General features: G+C 45.5%; 1 protein-coding gene across 1 annotated transcript in view; it reads right to left on the bottom strand.

Moving 5' to 3' along the window:
• Window positions 1-25,970, bottom strand: part of TFCP2 (transcription factor CP2) — a 171,793-nt gene that overhangs the window by 33,920 nt on the left and 111,903 nt on the right. The window contains exons 9-12 of the mRNA XM_033939022.1: window positions 22,434-22,509; window positions 22,236-22,329; window positions 4,862-4,952; window positions 3,947-4,056 (exon numbers count right to left, since the gene is read on the bottom strand). Coding sequence (XP_033794913.1) covers window positions 3,947-4,056; window positions 4,862-4,952; window positions 22,236-22,329; window positions 22,434-22,509 — 371 coding nt within the window. The remainder of the gene's footprint in view (window positions 1-3,946; window positions 4,057-4,861; window positions 4,953-22,235; window positions 22,330-22,433; window positions 22,510-25,970) is intronic.

Below are 25,970 nucleotides of genomic sequence, written 5' to 3'. Positions count from 1 at the left end.
TCAGAGTACGCATGGGGGGCTCACGTAGACGGTCTCCGCACTCAAGGCCTGTGGTCCACGGAGGACCGTCGCTGCCACATCAACATGCTGGAGCTTCGGGCCATTTACCTCGCCGCGGTGGCCTTCCAACACCTGCTTCACGACCGGGTGGTTCTCGTCCGCACGGACAACCAGGTGGCGATGTACTACGTAAACAAGCAAGGAGGGACGGGGTCCTGGTCCCTCTGCCAGGAGGCCTTGCGGCTCTGGGAGTGGGCGGTCTCCCAAAACATCTCCCTTCGAGCGGTTTACATCCAGGGAGAACAAAACTGCCTGGCGGACAGGCTCAGCCGCCTCCTCCAGCCACACGAGTGGTCCCTGCATTCTCAGGTGCTACGACAGGTGTTCGACACGTGGGGGACTCCACAGGTAGATCTGTTCGCCTCCCCCGACAATCAAAAAATGCCTCTCTTCTGTTCGAGGATATACTCCCCAGACCGTCTCGAGGCCGATGCCTTCCTCCTAGATTGGGAGGGGAAGTTCCTCTATGCGTTCCCGCCGTTTCCTCTGATTCTGAGGACGCTGGTTCATCTAAAATCGGTAAGGGCCACTCTGATCTTAATCGCTCCTCGATGGCCCCGCCAACCTTGGTTTTCCCTACTACTTCAACTCAGTATCAGGGAACCTCTACCTCTGCCTGTCTTTCCCTCTCTGCTATCTCAGTCGGGGTTCACTGTTACATCCCAATCTTCAGTCTCTTCATCTAACTGCTTGGTTCCTTTCCCCTTGACTTCCTTCCCCGTATCTCAGTCAGTCAGGGAAGTGTTGGAAGCTTCCCGGAAAGTCTCGACTAGACTCTGCTATTCTCAGAAGTGGACTAGATTCTCATCCTGGTGCTCCACTCACCACCAGGACCCGGTGTCGGTCCCTGTGTCTTTGGTTCTGGAGTATTTGCTTCATTTATCTCACTCTGGCCTGAAGACCAATTCCATTCGAGTGCACCTTAGCGCGATTGCTGCCTTTCACCAACCCCTGGAAGGAAAGGCTCTTTCACTCCACCCCTTGGTTTCTCGTTTCATGAAGGGTCTTGTGAATGTTCACCCTCCCCTCAAACCTCCTCCTGTGGTTTGGGATCTTAATGTGGTCCTGGCTCAACTGATGAAACCCCCCTTTGAGCCTATGGATAAGTGTCATCTTAAATTTCTCACTTGGAAAGTGATCTTCCTACTCGCCCTCACGTCAGCTCGAAGAGTGAGTGAGCTGCAGGCCTTGGTGGCGGACTCACCTTTCACTGTATTCCATCATGACAAGGTGGTTCTACGCACTCACCCTAAGTTTCTACCTAAGGTGGTGTCTGATTTTCATCTCAATCAGTCCATTATTCTACCGGTGTTTTTTTCCAAGCCCCACTCTCATCCTGGAGAGGTGGCGCTCCACACTCTTGATTGCAAAAGGGCGTTAGCTTTTTACCTTCAACGCACTCAGTCTCATCGGAAAGTCCCCCAATTGTTTTTGTCCTTCGACCCAAACAGATTGGGGCACCCAGTTTCCAAGCGCACCCTGTCAAACTGGTTGGCTGCTTGTATTTCTTTCTGCTACGCTAAGGCTGGTCTCGCGCTGCATGGTCGTGTTACGGGACACAAAGTCCGAGCTATGGCAGCCTCGATAGCTTTCCTCAGGTCTATGCCGATTGAGGATATCTGCAAGGCTGCCACGTGGTCTTCAGTTCATACTTTCACCTCTCACTACTGCCTGGATACACTGAACAGGAGCGATGGCCGGTTCGGCCAATCGGTGTTACGTAATCTGTTTTCTTAAATTTGCCAACTTCCCTCCACCCCTTCGTTATTAGCTTGGAGGTCACCCACATGTGAGAATATCATGCCTGTTTGTCCTGGGATAAAGCACAGTTACTTACCGTAAGAGGTGTTATCCAGGGACAGCAGGCATATATTCTCACAACCCGCCCACCTCCCCGGGGTTGGCTTCTTTGCTGGATATGTGAACTGGAGACCATGAGGAGGGGATGCGCCCTCTAGTGGAGCAGGAGGCATACATACGTGGTGCAGCATAGCAAGCTTGAATCTTCAATCAAGTTTGCTTGAGATGCTGTCCGCATCGGGGCTCCGTAGATGACGTCACCCACATGTGAGAATATATGCCTGCTGTCCCTGGATAACACCTGTTACGGTAAGTAACTGTGCTTTCTCTGCCGTGGCAACAAGCAATTTCTTAAAGATTTTATCTATGAAGCAAACAGATTCATTTGCAGACTGTGCTTAATTCTCGCAGAGGGAAAAAATATATATAATGGGTCCTAAGCCCTGCACAGGAGGCCCGAAGTGAGAAAAATAAGATATGGGTTAAATAGCAGCAGGGGACTGAAGTAATAGAAGTAACAAAGGGAATTAAACAATCTATCACTCTCCCCTTTTTGCCGAGCACTCGCATCTACACTTCAGTTGGAGGGAAGCAGGAAACAAACAGAGCAAGATTATTATCATGTCAAAGCCCCCCCACACGCCCCTGCCATCGCAATTGCCCAAGGCAGTTTTCCCTTCTCTGGTCAAGAATACAGTCGCCTGCCTCACAACGAGGAGCAAAGCCAAGATGCAAAGAAAGGAGAATCGTGAAAGTCTACCAGGTACCAACAGGCGCTTGGAAACAATCTCCAGTTTCACTCCTTCCAGCTGCCTATTGCCTATTACAAAGTCCATGACGAACAGCACATTGTTGTGCAGGCGAGGGGCAGGGGGTGCCCATGCGAGGTAGGAGGCAGAACCTTGAGACATTCTAAAGCAAGAGCAGCAGCGAATGGCCAGAAAGAGGCAGCTTCTGCTCCTGCTTTAGGAGATCCGAAGGCACGGGGTCCTAGGAGGGTTGGTCACTCCGAATCGGGTGACCGATTTTTTTTTTTTTTAACGAACCGATTCGAATTGATTCACCTGAAGTGAATTGGTGAATCGATTCGAATCGTGAATCGGGCAGCACTAGTCCAGAACAGGGCCATCCAGAATAAACTTCTGTGCTTCAACTGAAGAAGTGCCTGATCTTTGAGGTTCTGGCTGAAGCCATCAAGTTCATCTGTGGTGGGCCCCAGAACTGCATGATAAGAAGGAACACTCTTTGCGAGATGGATCATTCTCCCGTGTCCAGGATCTGCTGACTGAGGAAGTCTGGTTGTACGCCAGCGAATTCATGGCAAAAATGGTAAAAATAAAGAAATTCCGAAAATAAAAAAAAAATAGCACGATTGGGGGAGGAGAATGCAGCCTGCAGCCTGAAACCCGGAGGGACTTTTACTCAGGATGCATACAGCCTGTGCTTAAACTCCTGACAGGTTAGAGGGCAAGCGAGATCCCAGGGGATTGGACACCTTGAGTCTGAGAAGGGTGGCACGAAGGAGGGCTCCACAGGTCCTCCTAGGTTTCTCTGTGAAGAAGCAGTCCGGCTCCGAGTGCTTTCCTCCAGCAGAGGTCACTGCACAGGGTCTCACAAGTTTTCAAGTTTTATTATAAATTTGATTGATCGCTTATTCAAAATTCTAAGCAATGTACACATCATTAAAATTACAAAATTTGAGGGGGGGTCACAAAACAGATAAAAAACTAAACCTGAAGCCACCGAAAAAAACACAACACTGAAGCCACTGAAAAAAACAAACTAAGCGAAAAAATAAGAAAAAGATGCAGAACATATCAAAAGGCTTCTGCACGGATTGCTTGTAGAAATCAAAAACTGTAGGAGACTAATTCTTTAAGGTAGGAGGAGTACATGCTCAGAAAAGTGTTTGGATTTCTGCAGGAAGGGATTGAACACCTAGAGTATGGAATCTGGAAGGGACGTAACAGAAAGATGATTAGTAGTAGTATCTCAGGATAGGCAGATGTCAAAGAGCTTTGTAAGGGATGGGTAGTGATGGATGAAACTTCACACTGCATCAACATCGCATCACAGCAATCCTTACCAAAGAAAGTGCTGCTCCCTGGCTCCCCATTCTCATGTTTCTGCTGCTGCTGCTCCCGCACTTGTTGAGACTCCTGACAAACATAGATCGTCAACCGCGGTCGAACCAATCTAGAAAGGAAAAAGAGCAGGTCAATTTTCTGGCCTGTGTGTAAAGTCTTCATAACCCAATCTGTCCCCCTCCCCACCTGAGGAGAATTCCAACCGTTGCACAACCTAGGAGCTAAACTCAGGAGGATGCCAGGCTGCAAAGGGAGCCATGGTGTGCCCTGGCCGAGAGTACTGTTGCTGTGATGGAAGTGGGGAGACTTAAACTGGGAAAAATCCAAATGTGGTTATTGCACTGTAGCACTAATATAGGGTGGGTCTAACCGAGCTACTTGGACACTACTTGGAGTGAAGGAGTGGCCTCATGGTTAGTGCAGTGGGCTCAGAACCTGGAGAACTGGGTCTGATTCCTGCTGTAGCTCCCTGTGACCCTGAGGAAGTCACTTAACCTCCCATTGCCTCAGGCACATAACTTAGATTGAGAGTCCACTAGGGATAGAAAAGTGCCAGCATATAGTATACATAAACCACTTTGACTGCACCCACAGAAAAAAGACAGTATATCAAAGCCATGACCCTACCCCTCCCAAAACAAAAGGCAATTGCCAGATCTGAAAAACAAAACAGAGAACCTTCTTTAATGCTTGCTATTTATGTATCATACCTCATCAACAGCACGTTATACGGCACCAGGAGAGAGGAAGAAGGGGCAAATGCCAACAATGAATACAGATTATGCTCCAAATTAGGGAAAGAATAGGAGGTAAAACAGCAAAACCTCTCTTGTTTGGAATGGGGACCAGCACATCCAGAAGCACTCATACACTTATTATCCCAAACTTTCAACCAATACTACAAAGTCTCACACCTCCCCTTTAATGCATTGAAGAGTCTGATTCCGTCAGCTGGGCCACAGATCTGAATGACATCTTCGCGTGTTAATTTTAATAAATCTGACCCTGCACATTAAGAAAAACAAGTCACACATTACTTGTTTAAATTAACAGTCCAAGAAGCAAAAATTATGATTTCATTTTATTTTTACACAAATTTTTCAGTACAAAAACAGTGACAATTTGTTGAAACCTAGAAACTAGAACTACCACAGCAGTCATTTTGACACCTAACAAAATTAAATTGTTTACCTAATCTAAGAGCAAATTATTTTGTGCATCTGAGTTTTCATGCTAACTGGTGCTTTACACTTGATATGCAAGTTTCAAGGAGCTAGCTACTGTACTTTCCAAGATACAAGTGGTCACGCCTAGATAAACTGAAGGAGCCAAATTGATCCCTTGGAAGTGTCATCCATCTTAGTGTGGCTTTCTTCAGGGTGAAGTAGTGTATTATGTAAATGGGATTGTTTTTAGTAATACATCTCAATCTGGATTGTTTACTGTAGGAAAAACCATTACAAGTGTCTAAAATTTAGCATCAGAGGAAAAGGTGTGGAGTAGCATTAGCTCATGACAAAGGCTAGGTGAGGCACTGGCTCAGGGCACCAAAAGCCTGTCTCACCAGCTCAGCTTTCATAGCAGCAAGAGTTATTTTGTTCTCAATGATGTGCTTTCACACACTCAGCAGCCCTTTCCCACCCACCCCACCCCCAAGACCATGGTCAGGCATCTCTTTCACTCCTCCTCCCCCCCTCCGATAGTAGATGCTATGGATGGGCAGACTGGATGGGCTATTTGGCTTTTATCTACCTTCATATTTCTATGAACCCCTTCTAACTCCCAATCTACCTTAAAAATTTCTCTTTTGAGGTCACCAGTAGCAGCAGCAATACCTATGGCCTACCTAAAGCCTTTCCTTTGTGTCCCAACTGACATGGAATCAGGAAGTTGTGTAAGACTCCAAGTCAGGTCACAAGCAGACTTATGTGTATCACTGCTGCTGCTAGCAATATCTAAAGAGACAAATTTTAAGGAGAACTGGGGAGAGGATGTTGTTGAGATTGAAGGGGAAGGAGAGATATGCTGGATCATGAGAGAGGGGCAGGAGAGAAGAGATGGGATAGGGGAAATGATAGACATCAGGCTACAAGGATGGGTGGAAGAGAAGCAGGAGGGAGAGATGCTGGGCTAGAAGGTTGAATGAAGGCAGAAAGCACAGGCTGGAGGGCACCTGTCAACCAAGAAAGCCTGGGGAGAAGCCTAAGCAATACATGTGCTAGGCTGTAATGTGCAATGGAAACAAAACTGTGAAGCGAGTCTCCTTGGCTACTCACCCAGACATTATTAGATTCTTCAAAGGAGCCCTGAGGCTGGAACCTTGAAAGGTTCTAAACGAAGACGGGTGAAAATGTTGGGACCCCCAAAAGGAGCTCTGCCGTCGAGGTTTTTATTTTATTGCTTTAGGATAAAGTAGTATTTTAGCTATGTTGATAAATGTTTAGAAACAGAAATGGTGACTCTTTTATTGGACTAATTTTAATATATTTTTGGCTAACTTTCAGAGACCAAATTATCCTTCCTCAGGTCAGGACAGGACAGCAGTATACTTTACTGACCTAAGGAAAGAGGGTTTGACCTCTGAAAGCTAATTAAAAATTTGTATCTTATTTTCCATTTTTTGTTTTATTTTTATTTGTAAAGTGATTTGTTATTTCTCTTTTTTTCAAATTTACATCTGCTATCTTTATATTTTGTTCAGCATTGGGGGATATGCACCACTGTTTCTTCACCCCTAAACTGTACCGTTCCTTTGGTTTATACTTATCTTCTTTAGAATTGTCATTATATCCTGGGCTCAGCTGCCGATTTTAAAGTGCTCCATGCTCTCAATCAAAACATAAGTGAAAACTGTCCAACATCCCAAAAACTTCCACTTCTAAAAACACTGTCCAAATTCCTCAATTCAACAATTCATGTTCAATGATACAAACATTCGATGCAATTCTTAGTATCAAATATGACAGACTTCCTCAACACAGTATGCAGTATCCGGTAGTAGTTTGACCATACATGTTTCACTTCCAGCTTTCTTAAAAGGAAGAGAATTGCAGCACTATACTTTTCAAACAGCATCCAGCCTCACATTGGAGTGAACTCCCATCCAGAACTTCATGGCGGTACACCCATCATATCCTGGGCTCAGCTGCCGATTTTAAAGTGCTCCATGCTCTCAATCAAATATTTGAGTTTTTGAGCTTTGAGAGCGTTTGTGGTGATTTTAGAAGTGGAAGTTTTTGGGACGTTGGACTGTTTTCACTTATGTTTTGATTGAGAGCACGGAGCACTTTAAAATCGGCAGCTGAGCCCAGGATATGACGACAATTCTAAAGAAGATAAGTACTACTTTACTTTTCCATTGTTATGGATTTACTGTTTTCTAAAGGAGTATTTTGTTGATTTGTTGTGTAACATTGATATCCTGTGCTTATATGTTTAACATATTGTATATTGATTGTATATTGTTTGTGTGTATTTATATGCAAAATATTTAAAATACTTCAAAAATTTAGATTTGCAATTCTTTTTTAGTAGAAGTTTTAGAAATTTCTAAAAGAATTGGATATAAAGCACAGTTACTTACCGTAACAAGTGTTATCCAGGGACAGCAGGCAGATATTCTTAACACATGGGTGACGTCACCGACGGAGCCCTCGGTACGGACCTTTTAACTAGAAGTTTCTAGTTGGCCGCACCGCGCGTGCGCGAGTGCCTTCCCGCCCGACGAAGGAGTGCGTGGTCCCCAGTTAGGATAAGCCAGCTAAGAAGCCAACCCGGGGAGGTGGGTGGGACTTAAGAATATCTGCCTGCTGTCCCTGGATAACACTTGTTACGGTAAGTAACTGTGCTTTATCCCAGGACAAGCAGGCAGCATATTCTTAACACATGGGTGACCTCCAAGCTAACAAAGAGGGAGGAGGGATGGTTGGCCATTAGGAAAATAAATTTTGTAACACAGATTGGCCGAAGTGTCCATCCCGTCTGGAGAACGCATCCAGACAGTAGTGAGTAGTGAACGTGTGAACTGAGGACCAAGTGGCCGCCTTGCAGATTTCCTCGATGGGCGTGGAACGGAGGAAAGCCACAGAAGCAGCCATAGCTCGGACTCTGTGGGCCGTGACAGATCCTTCCAGTGAGAGACCGGCCCGAGCATAACAGAAGGCAATACAGGCAGCAAGCCAATTTGAAAGTGTCCGTTTGGAGACAGGACGGCCCAAACGGTTGGGATCGAAAGACAAAAAGAGCTGAGGGGATGTTCGGTGAGCTCTGGTACGATCAAGGTAGTAAGCAAGGGCACGCTTACAATCCAGCGTGTGCAACGCCTGTTCTCCAGGATGCGAGTGAGGCTTAGGGAAGAAGACGGGAAGCACAATGGACTGGTTGAGGTGAAAAGCCGAGACCACCTTGGGAAGGAATTTAGGGTGGGTACGCAGAACAACCTTGTCATGGTGAAAAACAGTGAACGGTGGGTCGGCAACCAGTGCATGCAGTTCGCTAACCCTCCTGGCAGAGGTGATGGCAATTAGGAAAAGCACCTTCCATGTAAGAAGCCTGAATGAAGCTGTGGCAAGAGGCTCAAACGGAGGTTTCATGAGAGCAGAGAGAACCACATTCAGGTCCCAGATGACGGGAGGAGGCTTGAGAGGCGGTTTGATGTTGAAGAGCCCTCTCATAAATCTTGAAACCAGAGGATGAGCCGTGAGGGGTTTTCCGAGAATAGGCTCGTGAAACGCAGTGATGGCACTGAGGTGGACTCTGATGGAGGTGGTTTTGAGGCCAGCGTTGGACAGCGAGAGCAAATATTCCAAGACAGTTTCCACCGCCAAAGAGGTGGGTTCTTGATGATGCCGGAGACACCACGAGGAGAATCTGGTCCACTTCTGATGGTAACATTGGAGAGTGGCCGGTTTCCTGGAGGCGTCCAAAATGAGGCGGACCGGTTGAGATAGATTCTCAGGAGAGGTCAGCCCGAGAGAAACCAAGCTGTCAGGTGGAGGGAAGACAGGTTGGGATGTAGTAGAGACTGATTCTGCTGTGTAAGTAGAGTAGGAAACACAGGAAGAGGAATGGGCTCCCTGGAGCTGAGTTGAAGCAGAAGGGAGAACCAGTGTTGACGAGGCCACCGAGGGGCGATGAGGATCATGGTGGCATTGTCCTTGCGGAGTTTGGACAAGGTCCGCAACATCAAAGGAAGTGGAGGGAAGGCATAGAGGAACCGATCCCTCCAGTCGAGCAGGAATGCATCCGGGGTCAGACGGTGAGGAGAGAAGAGTCTGGAACAGAATTGGGGCAGCTGATGGTTGTGAGGTGCTGCAAAGAGGTCCACCTGCGGAGTGCCCCATCGAGCAAAGATGGAGAGTAGAGTCGGAGGGTCCAACGTCCACTCGTGAGGTTGAAGGATGCGGCTGAGATTGTCGGCCAGAGAGTTCTGTTCGCCCTGGATATAGACCGCCCTGAGAAAGAGATTGCGGTCCGTGGCCCAGGTCCAGATGCGCAGAGCCTCCAGACAAAGGGGGCGAGATCCGGTGCCGCCTTGCTTGTTTATGTAGTACATGGCGACTTGATTGTCTGTGCATAGGAGGAGGACTTGAGGACAGAGAAGATGTTGGAAAGCCTTGAGGGCGTAGAACATGGCTCTGAGTTCCAGGAAATTGATGTGATGACGACGCTCCTGTGGGGTCCAAAGTCCCTGGGTGCGTAGATCTCCCAGGTGAGCTCCCCACGCGTAGGGGGACGCATCTGTGGTGATGATCATAGAGTGGGGGGGCAGATGGAAAAGTAGACCCCTGGAAAGATTTGAGGAGTTCAACCACCATTGGAGAGATTGCTGAAGAGATGATGTCACAGAGATGGGATGAGAAAGAAGATCCGTAGTCTGTGACCACTGGTTGGCGAGCGTCCACTGAGGTGTACGAAGGTGGAGACGAGCCAGAGGAAGGACCTGCACTGTCGAGGCCATGTGACCCAGGAGGACCATCATCTGTCGAGCAGGAATGGAGGGATGCATGAGTACCTGACGGCAGAGATGGAGCAGGGTCTGCTTGCGATCGGAGGGGAGAAAAGCCCTCATTAGCGTGGTGTCCAGAACTGCTCCAATGAATTGAAGTCGCTGGGTGGGGAGCAGATGCGACTTGGGGTAGTTGATCTCGAACCCCAGGAGGTGGAGGAGAGAGATGGTGTGATGAGTAGCCTGTAGCACAAGTGGAGACGTAGGTGCTTTCACCAACCAATCGTCCAAATAGGGGAACACCTGGAGGTTGTGAGACCTGAGGAAGGCCGCTACCACTATAAGGCACTTGGTGAAGACCCTGGGTGAGGAGGCGAGGCCGAACGGTAGCACCTTGTACTGATAGTGGTGGTGCAGTACCTGGAACCGCAGGTAGCGGCGAGAATGTTGATTGATGGAGATGTGAGTGTAGGCCTCTTTGAGGTCCAGGGAACATAGCCAGTCGTGTTGAGAAAGAAGAGGGTAGAGCGTGGCAAGGGAGAGCATTCTGAACTTCTCCTTGACCAGACACTTGTTGAGGTCCCTGAGATCGAGAATGGGACGGAGGTCTCCCGTCTTTTTGGGTACCAGGAAGTAGCGGGAGTAGAATCCCTGCCCCCTTTGATCTGGAGGTACTTCTTCGATGGCATTGAGAAGGAGGAGGGATTGAACCTCCCTCAGGAGGAGGGGGGTTTGAGATGAGTTTGAAGCAGACTCTACGGGAAGGTTGTCCGGAGGCAGAGTCTGGAAGTTGAGAGAGTAGCCGTGGCGGATGATGTTGAGGACCCACTGGTCCGACGTGATGACTTCCCAACGGCTTGAGAAAATGGTGAGACGACCCCCGATAGGCTGTGGAAGAGGCAGCGAGGGTGGATGACTGGCTATGCCCTGGAGAGAAGAGTCAAAAGGGCTGAGATTGTTTAGCAGGCTGAGGAGGCTTGGAGGGTTGAGTGGCCTGAGACCGAGCCTGGGCATGGTGCTGCTGTTGACGGGGTCGCCGAGATTGTTGGGGAGGTGGATTGAGTGGCCTGGCTGAGAACCTCCGCTGGTAAGATGATTGAGGCCGATAGGGTCGAGCAGGCGGAGCCTTCTTTTTCGGCTTGATCAGGGTGTCCCACCTGGTCTCATGGGCGGAGAGTTTCTGGGTGGTGGAATCCAGTGACTCTCCAAAAAGCTCATCCCCGAGACAGGGGGCGTTGGCCAGGCGGTCCTGGTGGTTGATGTCCAGGTCGGAGACTCTGAGCCAGGCCAAGCGACGCATGGCTACAGCCATGGCAGAGGCCCGAGAGGTGAGCTCGAAGGAGTCGTATATCGAGCGGACCATATACTTGCGCATTTGGAGAAGGCCAGATATGTGCTGCTGGAATAGCGGGACCTTGCGCTCAGGTAGGTACTTCTGGAGGGCAGACAGCTGTTGGACCAAGTGTTTGAGATAAAAGGAAAAATGGAAGGAATAGTTGTTTGCCCTGTTGGCAAGCATGGCATTTTGGTAAAGCCTCTTGCCAAACTTGTCCATGGTCTTACCTTCTCTGCCAGGAGGGGTAGAGGCATAGACACTGGAGCCCTGAGTCTTTTTTAAGGTGGATTCCACTAGAAGGGACTCATGGGGCAATTGAGATTTGTCGAATCCTGGAATAGGGATGACACGGTAAAGGTTGTCCAGTTTACGGGGAGCTCCCGGTACCGTGAGGGGATTTTCCAAGTTTTTGTAGAATGTCTCCCGTAAGATGTCATGTACGGGAAGTTTGAGGAACTCTTTAGGAGGTTGCTCAAAGTCTAAGGCTTCTAAAAAGGCTTGGGACTTTTTGGAGTCAGATTCAAGGGGAAGTGACAGAGCAGCAGACATTTCCCTCAGAAATTTAGAAAAAGAGGACTGCTCAGGTTTAGAGGTGGCATCAGGTGCCGATGGTTCCTCATCAGATGAGGAGGGATCCTCCTCGGTACCGAGAGGAGTCTCCTCCCATAAATCAGGATCCCTGACCTCTGGTGCGTGTCGGGACACCGGGGTGGAGGGTGCGGTGTGGCGAGTCTTGGACAAAGATTTACCAGAGCGCACCGAAACGGCACCAGGGGAGGACGATCGGCGTCGTTCTCGGTCCCGAGAAGAGTGCCGTACCGCCTGGTGCCGAGCAGGATCCACTGTGGGTTGAGAATGAACCACAGGATCATCAGGAAGTTGTTGGGCCGAAAGGATCGGCATCGAGGTGTTTACCGGTACCGAAGGAGTGGACACCGGGGGCTCGGTGCGGGGCTCGGGCCGGTCTGGTACCGGAAGGAGCGGTGCCAGGATAGAGGGTAGCAGTTGTTCAAGCTGTTTCTTCAACTGCTCCTGAAGCTGAGTTTGCAGAATGGCCGAGATACGGTCATCCAGGGGTGGCATCGGAACCGCTTTCTTTTTCTTCGGTTCCTTGGATGCCGCTCCACGCCCCGGCGATGAGGAGGCCGATGACGAGGCACTCACCGTTATCGGGGCGGAGCGTTTACGGGACCGGTGCGATGCCGGTATGGACGGTGTCGTCACCGTAGCTGGAGGGCGCTCGAGGGAAGAGGAAGGCTTCTTAGCCGGCTTACCTGGCGCCAGTGGCGCCGATGCGGGATCGGTCGGTGTCGAGCTGGACGGTGCCGATTTCTGCGGTACCGCCGTTGAGGGTGATGAATCCATCGCCGACTCGGAGCCGAAGAGCAGGGTTTGCTGGATTCTTCGGTTTTTAAGTGTACGTTTTTGTAAAGTGGCACAGCGGGTGCAGGAATCTGCCCGATGCTCCGGACCCAGGCACTGCAAACACCAATTGTGTGGGTCAGAAACGGAGATCGGGCGTGCACACCGCTGGCACTTCTTAAAACCGACCTGCGGGGGCATGAAGGGGAAGATAGCCTCCGCAAAATCGAAGTCCGAGGCCTGTATAATGGCAACAGGCCCCGCCGGGGCAAAAACGAAAGAAACAATAAAAATCAAAGTTTTTTTTTTTTTTTTTTTTTTTTGCAATTGAAAGAAAAAGGAAACCCGAAGGTAGAGGAAGAAAAATATATAACAAAAGCGCGAGCGGGAAGGCAAAAAGTGATTTCAACGGCCGTTGAAAAAATACACGCGTCTTCTTCGCTCCGCGGAAACGAAGAAACTGGGGACCACGCACTCCTTCGTCGGGCGGGAAGGCACTCGCGCACGCGCGGTGCGGCCAACTAGAAACTTCTAGTTAAAAGGTCCGTACCGAGGGCTCCGTCGGTGACGTCACCCATGTGTTAAGAATATGCTGCCTGCTTGTCCTGGGATAATTAATTGTTACTTCCATTTTAGTGAGCGTGTATTTTTATACATACATATGGGTTACAGTTGGACGACAGAGTGAGGCAGTTGAGAGGAATTGCAAACTCGGTAATTAATATAGACTTATGTTTCGGATAGTACTACTGCTTTACAATGCATTTGAACACTTTTATATATGTATGGAAAGGGTTTAGAGTTAAAGTCCTGGGCAAGTAAGTGGGAAGGGAAGGAAGGGGGGTTTTGTTCAGAGATGTTTGGGGCTTGCATAGAACTAAAACTGTACACTGGCACTGGTATGGTAATCTTTGTTATTTGTTTTGAATTTTATAATAAAAGAAAAAAAGAAATACAAGTGGAAATAAAGAAGTAAATAAGAAAACAGGTAAATAAATGTGGGTGGGGAAGGGGGGTGAGGCATGGATGGGATGTGGGCAGGGCAGGGCTAGGGGGCCTAGTATACTTGTGTGCCTAGGGGCCCTCAACGAATTAATCCTGCCCTGGCTGCATGCTACAAAAGCAGCAGCTAACACTGCCTTAATTCCTAGGCCAGGCCTCAAACTACTTCCTAAGGACTATATCCCCTCTGTGTATCCTTCAGAATGACTCCTCCCTCACTGGGTAAGGATATGATACCACCAGAGTCTACCTTTGGCATAGCAAACATTTGCTGAACTCTTGATCCATAGAATGCCATGGAAAGGATATGGGCTAAGATCGGACCCCACTCAGCAAATTAATAAGATTTACAAAATTTTCCTTGTTCTCCAAGAAAGTCCTCCAAAAAGGTAAAACCACAGTCTCTCCATTTTCAAAAAGTACCATTCTCCTGCCCGGGAGTTAAAGATAAATTCCCTACAACTGGCAAAAGGTCACCACAAAGAACGCATGGGCTATAATAAAATGTGCTTATATAATGATTGGGACAAAGCATCTGACTCAGCATGCAATAAGGAATAAAAATGCCATGGGCAAAGAGAAGATGTTCCCACAAGGTAGGAATGAAGTCCTCTAAAGCAAAGACCCAATCGTGTAAATGTCTTAATAAACACACTTGATTATAATGCTTAAGACTAGGAACACCCAATCCTCCCCGTCCCCAAGAGTCATACAGATAGCTCATCAGCATTTTATATGTTTTTGCCCGCCCCCAAAAAATAACAGGATAGTTTCTGCAAAGCCAACAAATCTTTATGAAGTAAGTACAATGACAGAATCTGTAGCACATACAGCCACCAGGGGAAAATGGCCATACGAAAAAGGCCAATTTGCCCCATGAGGGAGAGGTGCAATAAATGCCATTTATCTAATTGGCATCTGGTCTCTTATAGTAATCTGTCTACATTAAGCTGATTATTCACCTGTAACCCAACATGTTTGTAAAAGTCCTGTTTGTCATAGTCTTTGCATGTTATTATTGTAATGCCGCCTACATATAGGCGGTTGATACATTTTTTAAATAAACACTGATCCAACTGCATGGTCAAGTGAACGCCCAAATATTTTAAAGAATCAATTGCTCATTTTAAAGGAAAAGAAGCTAATGCCTCAGACTTGTCCAGGTTTAACTGAAAATCTGAAAAGTCGCCATATTCCCGAAAACTTTCCAAAACCATAGTCTGGATCATGAGGGATTAACAAATTGTCTACAAAGGCCGCTATTTTAAATGTATGAGGAACCAGAGTAAAACCCTTTATATCTGGATTAGCCAAAATGGCTCGAATAACTGGATCTAACATCAAGACAAAAAGCAGGGGGGATAGTTGACACCCCTGCTTGGTCCCACGTTTGATGTCAAAAGGGGCCACCATTCCTTGATTTGCTCTAACCCTAGCTTTCGGACAGCTATAGAAGGTCTTAATAACCTCCTGAAAAAAAAAACCTATTATGCCATAGGCATCCATAAGAAGCAATTTATTTTAAATTAGGGCTAAATGACCCCATGGTCATTCTAGGTAGGAAAATTATTGGTAGTTCTTGTGTAAAACCAGAAAGAACAGCTGTTACCCTACTCCCCACCACAAAAACCTTGGAGCCTAAAAAACATCCCCTCCTAGTTATCCGTCCCCTCAGCACATTATACTGTGGCTGTACTTTGGCTTTTAGTAGCTCAAGTAACTTTAAATTTTTCTAACTTATCACATTTCATTGCAGTTAATAAGTTTAGAAAATACATGTTCCAAAATCAAGAATTATGCTAGTGATGTTTTCCAATTTGTAGCTAGCTCACAACAAGCCACTTCAACTAGGGAAGGGATATCATTTGAAAAGAAGGTCATTCTCTGGTAATAGTGCACTCTTGTCTTAAAGAGTGTGTATTCTGAATAACTGTGATGCCTGTTTTGGACACGTTACCTGCCAACACACTGCCTCTTAATTTTAAACAAGGCTACTAATGCTGGCTTTTACAAAGCTGTGGTAGAGGTTTCTACTATGGGCTGGTGAAGTAAATGCTCAGAAGCTCACAGAATTCCTATTAGCATCAGATCATTTACCTTGCCGGTTCAAGGTAGAAACCTTTACTGTGGCTTTGTAAAAGGAGCCCTATTTTAGGGGCTATGACTGGAGCAAACTTCTGGTAGTACTTGAAGGTAAACCCATCGAACCCTAATGTTGATTTTAAGAATTTGACCGATATCACTCCTGATTTTAAATAAATTCTTAAATGTTATAAATCAGGTCATTTGTTGATGTCAACAGGAACGTAACAGTTGCTGCAATCCTCTCTGGCTAAGGTTATAACATCTGAAAGAAGTTTTTCCATAGCAGGTCCATATTTGTGGAATAAGTTGCCAGGACCGATTCATTTATCGTCCACATCTGATTTTGGAAAAAACTAAAAAGCTTGAAAAAATAAGTTACCTGTGATATAATGATGCAGTGATGTTAAAGATAGTACACTAGTGTTTAAGCCGTTACATTAACGGGTGCTAGAATAGATGTGTAGACTTTTAGCACAATGGGTCGCTGAGGCGTTTCTTTCTTTCTTACTTTGTTTTTTATCTCTCTCCCTGCCCACCTTTCTTTCTGTCTCTGTCCCCCTGTGTGTCTCTGTGTCTTCCCTGGCACCCTGTCTCTCTCCCTGGCTGTCTGTCAGTCTTTCTTTGTTTCTGTATCTTCTCCCTTTGCGAGTGTGGGGCAGTTGTAGGCACGCATGCGCACTCTTTCCAGCCACGGACATACGGAACACGCAGGTAGGAGTGCACATGCACCACTTAGGGTTTTATTATCTTTACATTAACGGGTGCTAGAATATATGTCTGTCTGTCTCCCTCCCGCTGACTCTCTCTCTCTCCCTGGCCCCCTTTCTCTGTCTGTCTTTCTGTCCCTCTCCCTGCCCCTGTGTCTTTCTTTCTCCCTTCCTCCCGCTGTCTGTCATTTTTTCCCATTTCCCTGTGCAGCAGCATTTCTATCCCACTTCCCTATGCAGCAGCAACAGCATTTCCCTTCTATCCCCCCCCTTTCCTGTGCAGAAGCAGCAGCGGTATTTCCCTTCCCCTCCAGGTCCCTGTGTAGCAGTAGCAGCATTTTCCCCCACCCCCCTTTCCCTTCTCTTACCACGATCTGGCCTGCTCCATTCGGCCTCTCCCCCTTCTTTTACTGCGTTGTCCTGCTCGATCTGGCCTGCTCCCGACCCTCCCACCACCAACAAACCTCCCAGCTCCAGTCGCGTAGGCAGCACTTTAAACACGCTGCTTCGCGGCCTTCTACTGCCAATTTCCTCTCCCGTGTCTGTCTCCGATGATGTCATCAGAGACGCGGCAGAGGAAATCGGCAGTAGAAGGGCGCGAAGCAGCGTGTTTAAAGTGCTGCCTACGCGGCTGGAGCAAGGAGGGTCAATGGGCGGAGCGGGGCTGCTCTCCACCACTCAGTTGCTGCCACTGGAATGCAAACAGGGCCACAATTGTGGGGCAGTTGTAGGCGTGCATGCACACTCCTTCCGGCCACGGACATACGGAACACGCAGGTGGGAGTGCGCATGCGCCACTTAGGGTTTTATTATAGAGATTAACAGGTATCATGAATGCTTGTGTATTTTTAGGTGATAAGCAGGCTATAAATGTAAAAAATACAATAAATAAATGTTTTAAGTTATTTAACATCCTCTTCATTTATTCAAATTTCCACTAGCCCTGCTCAGGCAGTGTGAGAGTCAGTAAGTATACTTCAATGCTCAGCTGATCCCCGTCACAGTCTGAAGAGCACAGATTATGGAAGAAGTCAACAAAGGTCTCCCTAATGCCCTTGGGATCTGATGAAATGAGACCCTCTTAAATAAAATTACACTGGCTTCCTGTGAAGGAGAGAGCTAATTTTAAATTATTAACTTTGGTTTTTAAAGTACTACAATTTCAGAGACCAGGATACTTGAAAGAAAAACTCATTTCTTATTTTCCAATCAACCTTTTCAGTGTGCACAGGTTCCAGAGGTGGATATTGTTAGAAAAGTGGGACAAATTAGAGGACAAGAGTTGTAGAACCAGCTTCCCGTGGATTTATGATTGGAAACTAATCTTATGGTATTTAGAAAAAAACCCACATTAACCTGTTTCTTGTTTTTTTGCTATTGTCCTCCAAGTATCTGGTTTTGTAATATGATGCTACCTGTAGAAATAGCCGATGTTAAGTATATGGATGTTTTTAGTTTAGAGATCAACAAAACCATTTTTTTCATGCATGTTTCAGCTGAAACCCAATGAGCGGCCAAATTTTGAGGCTCGATTTCAGCCAAAATGAGAACTGTAAACAAACCAGCACCTCATTCATTACCTCCCTCCAAATAGGAGCAGTTCACCTCAATCCCCCAGAACAAAGACATGGATGAACCCCCCAACCCCTGTGTTTTTTTAATAATTCTTAGTTTTTATCTAAACACCAATAATGAAAAATAACTTCATACAAAAGGCCACTTATCTTATATTTAATGGTTTGGATGTTGTCATATATTGCCAAATATTAGAGATCTGTAATACCGGAACTGCCCTGAAGACTACTTAGGATCACAGATGGGTCCCATTTTGTCTCATTGGACAGATAACGCAGGACACTTCGGTATGTGAGGAAAAACTGACTGGTAACAAGAACCCTATTTGTCAAAGATATCTTTTTGGCAGGGGGTAGGAAGAGGACAAGAAGAAAAAAGGATCTGATATCTTTTTGTCAAGGGGAGGAAGAGGATTTGTGCAGTCTGAGACAGCTTGTCATGAGGTGTGGAAAAGGTAACTTCAAGTGTGTGCAGGAGAAGAGATTAAGAAAGCCGGCTTAAGAGTCTAATGGGAGGCTCATGGATCAGATTACTGGGATCAGTCTCCTCCTATCTCCCTGCACTAGAGAAATCCAGTCAGACTGTAATCTGCCAGAGCGTATCTACACCTCTGATCATCAAAGGAATGACAGCGGTTTAACCTTGTGTGCAACCTGCACAGGAATGATACCAGCAGGTTGTCATATTCAGCGTGACAACCCACGACGGAGAAGATTCTGGCTCATTGCCAGTTGAGGGAAGCATCACTTAGTGAAAGCTTCTACTTCTTCCTATAGAACTGGGGTTAGATAGACTTACGGCATTCTTTCTGGCCTTAGGTGTTCATGTGGCTTGGTACTTAGTTCCGTGGTAAATTGCAGTTGTGTTCTTTGTTCTTAGTAACCTAGTTTCTTTGCATAATCTATATCACAGCATTATTATTTAGATACGTAAAAGCATTATTATTTAGATATGTAAAAAGGAAAAAAACCTGCAAAAGAGGCAGTGGGTCCACTAGACGACCAAGGAAGAAAAGGGTACATCAAAGAAGACAAACAAATTGCAAACAGATTAAATTCCTTCTTTGCGTCTGTCTTTACAAAAGAGGACATTGCATCAATACCTGAAACAGTGAAAGTGTTCAAGGGAGAAATAGAGGACAGTCTCACCACAGTAGAAGTGGATTTGGACCAGATAATACTACCAGATTGACAAACTTAAAAGTGATAAATCCCCTGGACCAGATGGAATTCACCCGAGAGTATTAAAGGAACTAAAGGTAGAAATCGGAGAACTACTGCAAAACCTTCCTAACCTGTCAATTAAAACCAGACAGATACCGGACGATTGGAAGATAGCGAACATCACCCCAATTTTCAAAAAAGGATCAAGAGGAGAACCTGGCAACTATAGACCTGCGAGTCTTACATCTGTCCCTGGAAAGATAGTTGAAGCACTGATTAAAGATAGCATAGTCCGTTACTTGGATACTCATGACCTGATGAGAGCCAGTCAACATGGCTTCAGGAAAGGGAAGTCATGTTTGACGAATTTACTTCAATTCTTTGAGACAGTGAACAAACAAATTGATAGTGGAGAACCGGTGGATATAATATACTTGGACTTCCAGAAAGCATTCGACAAAGTTCCACATGAAAGGCTTCTCAGGAAATTACAAAGCCATGGAATAGAGGGAGACATACTAAAGTGGATAGACAAATGGCTGGAAAACAGAATGCAGAGGGTGGGCGTAAATGGGAAGCTCTCAGACTGGGAGAAAGTAACAAGCGGTGTGTCCCAGGGCTCGGTTCTTGGGCCCATCTTATTTAATATTTTCATCAACGACCTAGAAGAAGGAACGTCCATTGAAATCATCAAGTTTGCAGACGATACTAAGTTATGTCGGGTGATCAGATCACAAAAGGACAGCGAGGAACTCGAGAGAGACTTGAGCCAGTTAGTGAGATGGGCAGAGAAATGGCAGATGAAGTTTAATGTGGAAAAATCCAAAGTAATGCATTTGGGCAGAAAGAACAAAGAGCACGAGTATAGAATGTCAGGTGTAACATTGGGTAAGAGCTAACAATAAAAGGACCTGGGTGTACTGATTGATAGGACCCTGAAACCATCGGTGCAATGTGTGGCGGCGGCAAAGAAAGCAAACAGGATGTTTGGCATGATAAAGAAGGGAATCACGAGTAGATCAGAGGAGGTTATAATGCTGCTCTATAGAGCAATGATCAGACCACACTTGGAATATTGTGTCCAACACTGGTCTCCCTACCTAAAGGAGGATATAAAACTGCTGGAGAGGGTGCAGAGGCGAGCAACAAAGCTAGTAAAAGGTATGGAGAACTTGAGCTACAAAGAACGACTTAGAAAACTGTGACTGTTCTCCCTTGAGAAGAGGAGACTGCGAGGGGATCTGATTGAGACTTTCAAAATACTAAAATACAAAATAGAGCAGGAAAAAAAGTTATTTACGATGTCAAATGTGACTATGACAAGAGGTCATGGACTGAAGCTGAGGGAGGACAAGCCCAGGACAAATGCCAGGAAGTTCTGCTTCACACAGCGAGTGGTGGACACCTGGAACACTCTCCTGGTTGAGGTTGCTGCGGAACCCACCATTCTAGGATTTAAGGGCAAGTTAGATGCACATCTCCTCACAAGATGCATAGAAGGATAAGGGTGACTAAGGATTTACCAGGTTACACCTGGCTGGGCCTCCGCATGGGCGGATCGCCGGACTTGATGGACCTAAGGTCTGATCCGGAGATGGCAGTTCTTATGTTCTTATTATGTGTGCACATTTTTCTGTGTTATTGTGTTCCTTTATGAATATTTACCTATGCATGCATATAACTAAGCTGTACATTCCCTGTATACATGGGCAATTGTGTTTTCTGTAGGCATAACCACATAATAGAAGACAATTGCTTTCAGGACAGTGCCTATAAGCAAATAGGAAAGCGAGAAGTTGTTCTCTGGGATTTACTATCTATTGCACCTGACACCTGAATGTTTTATTGCAAGTAATTATTATATAGCACTGGCAAATACTACTACATTAGTGCCCTATCTGCCACTCTATCCACACTGAGTTGTGATCTAACCATACCTTGTCACCTATCCCCACATTCCTTACTGTAAACTATGCGATAGAATAAGATCTAGTCTATGCGTGAGTATGAAACTTGCACTGGAGCAGACTGAACTCTTTAGCCATTGGATTCTTAACATGCCTAAAAGATGTTGATAAAGACATCCATTCAGTCTGTCCAGGCCAAATATATCTAACTTGGATGCTATGGTGATGTTAAAATCTCCTCCTATAATCCATTATCCTTCTCCCAACCCCAACAACTTTGCCTCAATGTCCACCTAACATCTACTCTAGCTGGTGTTGGGAGCATACCCAGAAACTAAATTAAATAGTTCCATCCCCAGAAGAGCAATAATAATTTGTGGTAAATAAAATATCTAAATCAGGGGTGTCCAACCTGCGGCCCAGTGAAGTATTTTGTGTGGCCCCAGTTGAAGGTGATACAGTGTTTTCCTCTGCTGCCCCTGGGTGTTTACCGTCTTGCCGGCTCTCTCCTCTGTCTTGCTGCAGCGCTTGCATGTTTCTGCGGCCCCAGAAACATTTTTTTTGCCAATGCGGCCCAGGGAAGCCAAAAGGTTTGACATCCCTGATCTAAATTAAAAATTTGCAGACATCTAAATTGGAAACAGTCTGACAGAAAAAAAGTGTTCCATTTAGAATTGGAGTTGGTGCTATGAATTTGAATTATAAATACATTTTTAAAAAAGAATTGTTATACTCCTGTTTTTAATGTGTTTGAGCTGTTTTTCTTTTTTATTCTGGGGAATTTTCCCCGTCTTATTTCCCTTAGCTCCCTACAGAGTCCAGCCACTACTGAAATTTGCCAAAGATCAAACTAAATCCCTCAAATTTCCAGCGTGTGCACACCTTGAATCTGATCTGAAATTATCACCAATATACAATAATTGAGATGTCCTTCCCAGAAGCTATGTTTGTTGTCTCCACAGCAGCCCAGCCCCAACAAGTCCTGAGGAGCAGAAGACTTGAGCCAGGAATTGAACCCAGGTCGCTTTGCATGGCAGCACATAGCCAAAACTATGCTAACTATGCTCCCAACCCAAGCTTCTCCCTACACATCGAATATACTTCTACAACCCACTCGCTCACAGAGAGAGGCATCTCATTGCCAAAAAGATATAACAAGTGTTAACCAAACATTCTGCTTAATCTCTGGGCTCTCACCACAGACCTGAGAAATTTGTGAAAAGCCGGGAGAAGGCAGCAAATCGATTCCGGTGTAACCATTGCTGAGCTTCCTGAGGTGTTGCTGTTGGCAAGAGGTTCTGCAAGAGAGAAAAAAAAATATTCCCCCCTGCCATAGTGAGTTATTCCCAGGCATGAAATGTTTTCAAATAAATGTTCAAAATCAAGATTTGCCAACACACACCTGTATGGGAGTCAAAGCAGGGTTTACGTCTAGGATGGGAGCTGGAGGCTCAGGCTGGTGGTTTGGAGAACCATTTCTAAACACCAGAAATAAAATAAAATATATAAAAACAAATCACATAAAGTACAATTTCAGCATCTTAAAATTTAGTCCCTTTTAGCGAAGGTTTAGTTTTTGGAACTGGCTGTCCTGTTCCTTTTATGGCTTCAGGCTCAAATCAGAATTGGAGCTGGGATCTGTCACCATGAGCTTTCACTCACAAATACCTGCAGATTTCCCCTCGCTTTATATCAACTTATCCCCCAACAACTTTATTAGCTCAGGAGCAGAGGGGAGACACAATGAACAAATCAATGCGCTTGTCTCATATGGACCCCAATTCTGGGTGCTAGCTCTTAATATTATGCTATGACCAGGTTTTCCTAGGCCCAGGGACTGAGTGCTGCCTCTGCTGCACCTCCAGCTGACAAAGGTAGTGGAAGCCAAGCCTGGGGATCACATCCATGCCCTCTGCATAGCAGCATACAGCAAAGCTATCAAGCTTCCTGGCCAGCCCACAAAGTTCTTTTAAGGGGACTCTCCTATAACATTAGGATTAGAAGTTTAGGCTAATTCTGAAGTGATGAAATCAAGTAATGAGTAATATCGTCATGGACCCTGAATTGTACTTTCTGCAGCACAAATGCAAACTGTTTAGAATAACTTGCCAGAACAGGTGATTGAAGCTAATATGTTAGCTAACCACCCCCTTTTACAAAAGTGTAGCATGGTTTTTAGCATGTGGTGTTAACAGCTCAGACACTCGTAGGAATTCTACTAGCGTCAGCGCTTTTACCGTGCGTTAGTAAGCTTACGTGGATAAACACAAAGAATCCTACTGATAACACAGGTGATAGAGATAGCCAATGGGTAAACCACATCAAATGAAAATCACAGCCCTAACAGCAGTGGTAAAATTATTATTTTAATCCTGGCAGATTTCTCCCACTCTTATGGGCCTTCAGCTCAAATGATACCATAGCTGGCTTCCAATCAGTTTCAGAATAATTTTTTTTGTTTGTTTTAAAGATTGTTTGTGTTAACTCATCAGGTTTATTACTCTATACTCCCTCCCAATTTGTCTTCCCTTTTGATCTTGTATTGTCTGAATCACTATTTGATCATCTACTTCAAATCACTTGGTTCTTCCTTCTATGACCTTTATGCAGACGTTTCCTCTCATGAAATAGCTTTCTGCTGCTGTGTCCCTGCATTGTGGAATAATCTGTCTCCACATCTAGGTTTAAATTCAAGATGACTCCGAAAACTTGGTTTGTTTTTTCCCCCCCCCCCCCAAATCTTTGAGTTTCAAGCTAGCAAATAACAGACCTGGCTAGGCAATTACATCAACAGAGCCGGGTTGACCTACAGCACATTTCGGAAAGAAATTAAGAAAGCTCTGTTCAATAGATTTATCTCCTAGTCAGATACCCCTTCTAAAATTATTAACATGTTGATTTGTAACAGAGCAGACACCGAAGAGGGAGTGGAAAATATGAAAAAGGATCTGCAAAAGTTAGAGGAATGGTCTAATGCCTGGCAACTAAAATTCAATGCAAAGAAATGCAGAGTAATGCATTTGGGGATTAATAATCGGAAGGAACTGTATAAGCTGGGAGGAGAGAAGCTGATATGCACAGACGGGGAGAGGGTCCTTGGGGTGATAGTGTCCGAAGATCTAAAGGCGAAAAAACAGTGTGACAAGGCAGTGGCTGCTGCCAGAAGGATGCTGGGCTGTATAAAGAGAGGCGTAGTCAGTAGAAGGAAGAAGGTGTTGATGCCCTTGTACAGGTCATTGGTAAGGCCCCACTTGCAGTATTGTGTTCAGTTTTGGAGACCGTATCTGGTAAAGGATGTAAGAAGACTTGAAGTGGTCCAAGGAGGGCGATGAAAATGATAGGAGGTTTGCGCCAGAAGACGTATGAGGAGAGACTGGAAGCCCTGAATATGTATACCATAGAGGAAAGGAGGGACAGGGGAGATACGATTCAGATGTTCAAATACTTAAAGGGTATTAACGTAGAACAAAATCTTTTCCAGAGAAAGGAAAATGGTAAAACCAGAGGACATAATTTGAGGTTGAGGGGTGGTAGATTCAAGAGCAATGTTAGGAAATTCTACTTTACGGAGAGGGTGGTGGATGCCTGGAATGCGCTCTCGAGAGAGGTGGTGGAGAGTAAAACTGTGACTGAGTTCAAAGAAGCGTGGGATGAACACAGAGGATTTAGAATCAGAAAATAATATTAAATATTGAACTAAGGCCAGTACTGGGCAGACTTGCACGGTCTGTGTCTGTATATGGCCGTTTGGTGGAGGATGGGCTGGGGAGGGCTTCAATGGCTGGGAGGGTGTAGATGGGCTGGAGTAGGTTTTAACTGAGATTTCGGCAGTTGGAACCCAAGCACAGTATTGAATAGAGCTTTGGATTCTTGCCCAGAAATAGCTAAGAAGAAAAAATTTAAAAAAATTTAAATTGAATCAGATTGGGCAGACTGGATGAACCATTTGAGTCTTTATCTGCCATCATCTACTATGTTACTATGTATTGTGCACTCTAATTGTATTGTTTCCACTGACTGCTCAGTGACATCTTCACCAATTGTATTCTGTAATTCACTGATTGTCCAGCTCTCTTCACTGTAAACCGCCTAGAAGTCGCAAGATTGTGGCGGTATTGAAAAAATAAAGTTATTATTATTAAACACTTGATTCTTTTCTTAGTTTATTTTTTAAATCTTTTCTTGTCCTTTCTTCTTTTTCCCTGTTCCTTGTGTATCCATGCTTTTTGTTGACCTGTGCTGTTTTTTAGGTACTTTTATTATTGTGCTACGCATCTCCTCCCTCTTGGTTGTGTTGTCATATTGCTTTTTTTTTTAGCTCTGGTTTTTCTAAATCACCTTGATGTGTTTTTGACAGTAAGACAGTATAGAAATGTTAAATAAAATATAAATAAGTAAAATCAGTACTCTGGATGTTCATTTGCAACCACAAAAGAATACTTTTCCTTATTTTATCTCCCTTTCCTTTACCCCATGACACAACCGCTGATCTAGCCCAAGGCTGGATAGTTCGGAGAATGGCATTGCTAATTTTGGTAGCCATGTCAATGATTAGAAAATGTGGCAAATAAGATGAGAGAGAGGAGATAGTGCTGGATTAAGTATTCATCTTGGAACAGTTGGAGGACTTGTGGAGAAATTAGTCTCTTTCCTGCTAATCTTTAAGTCTCAACAGATGAATCCAGCACTCATGGGTTATGCCCTTTTACCAGCAGGTGCAGACAAGAGGATTCAGAACCAAGTCATTCCACAAGAGGCAGTGAGCATTTGTTTCCATTCATTATTATAATAACAAAGCAGTTGGAGCAATATCAAATAAAACAATTCAGAAATGTCACCTTCCTCTATCAACAATTAAACAGTAAAAGCAACAATAAAAAGAATTGAAGCTGAGGGGGTGTGGCTTGCTGGCAGCCAAGATGGTTGGTTGATTCCACTG

This window comes from Geotrypetes seraphini, chromosome 3 (genome assembly GCF_902459505.1).
Source record: "Geotrypetes seraphini chromosome 3, aGeoSer1.1, whole genome shotgun sequence".
NCBI lineage: Eukaryota > Metazoa > Chordata > Amphibia > Gymnophiona > Dermophiidae > Geotrypetes > Geotrypetes seraphini.
Note: the sequence above shows the minus strand (reverse complement) of the source record. Positions and strands in the feature narration are given on the sequence as shown.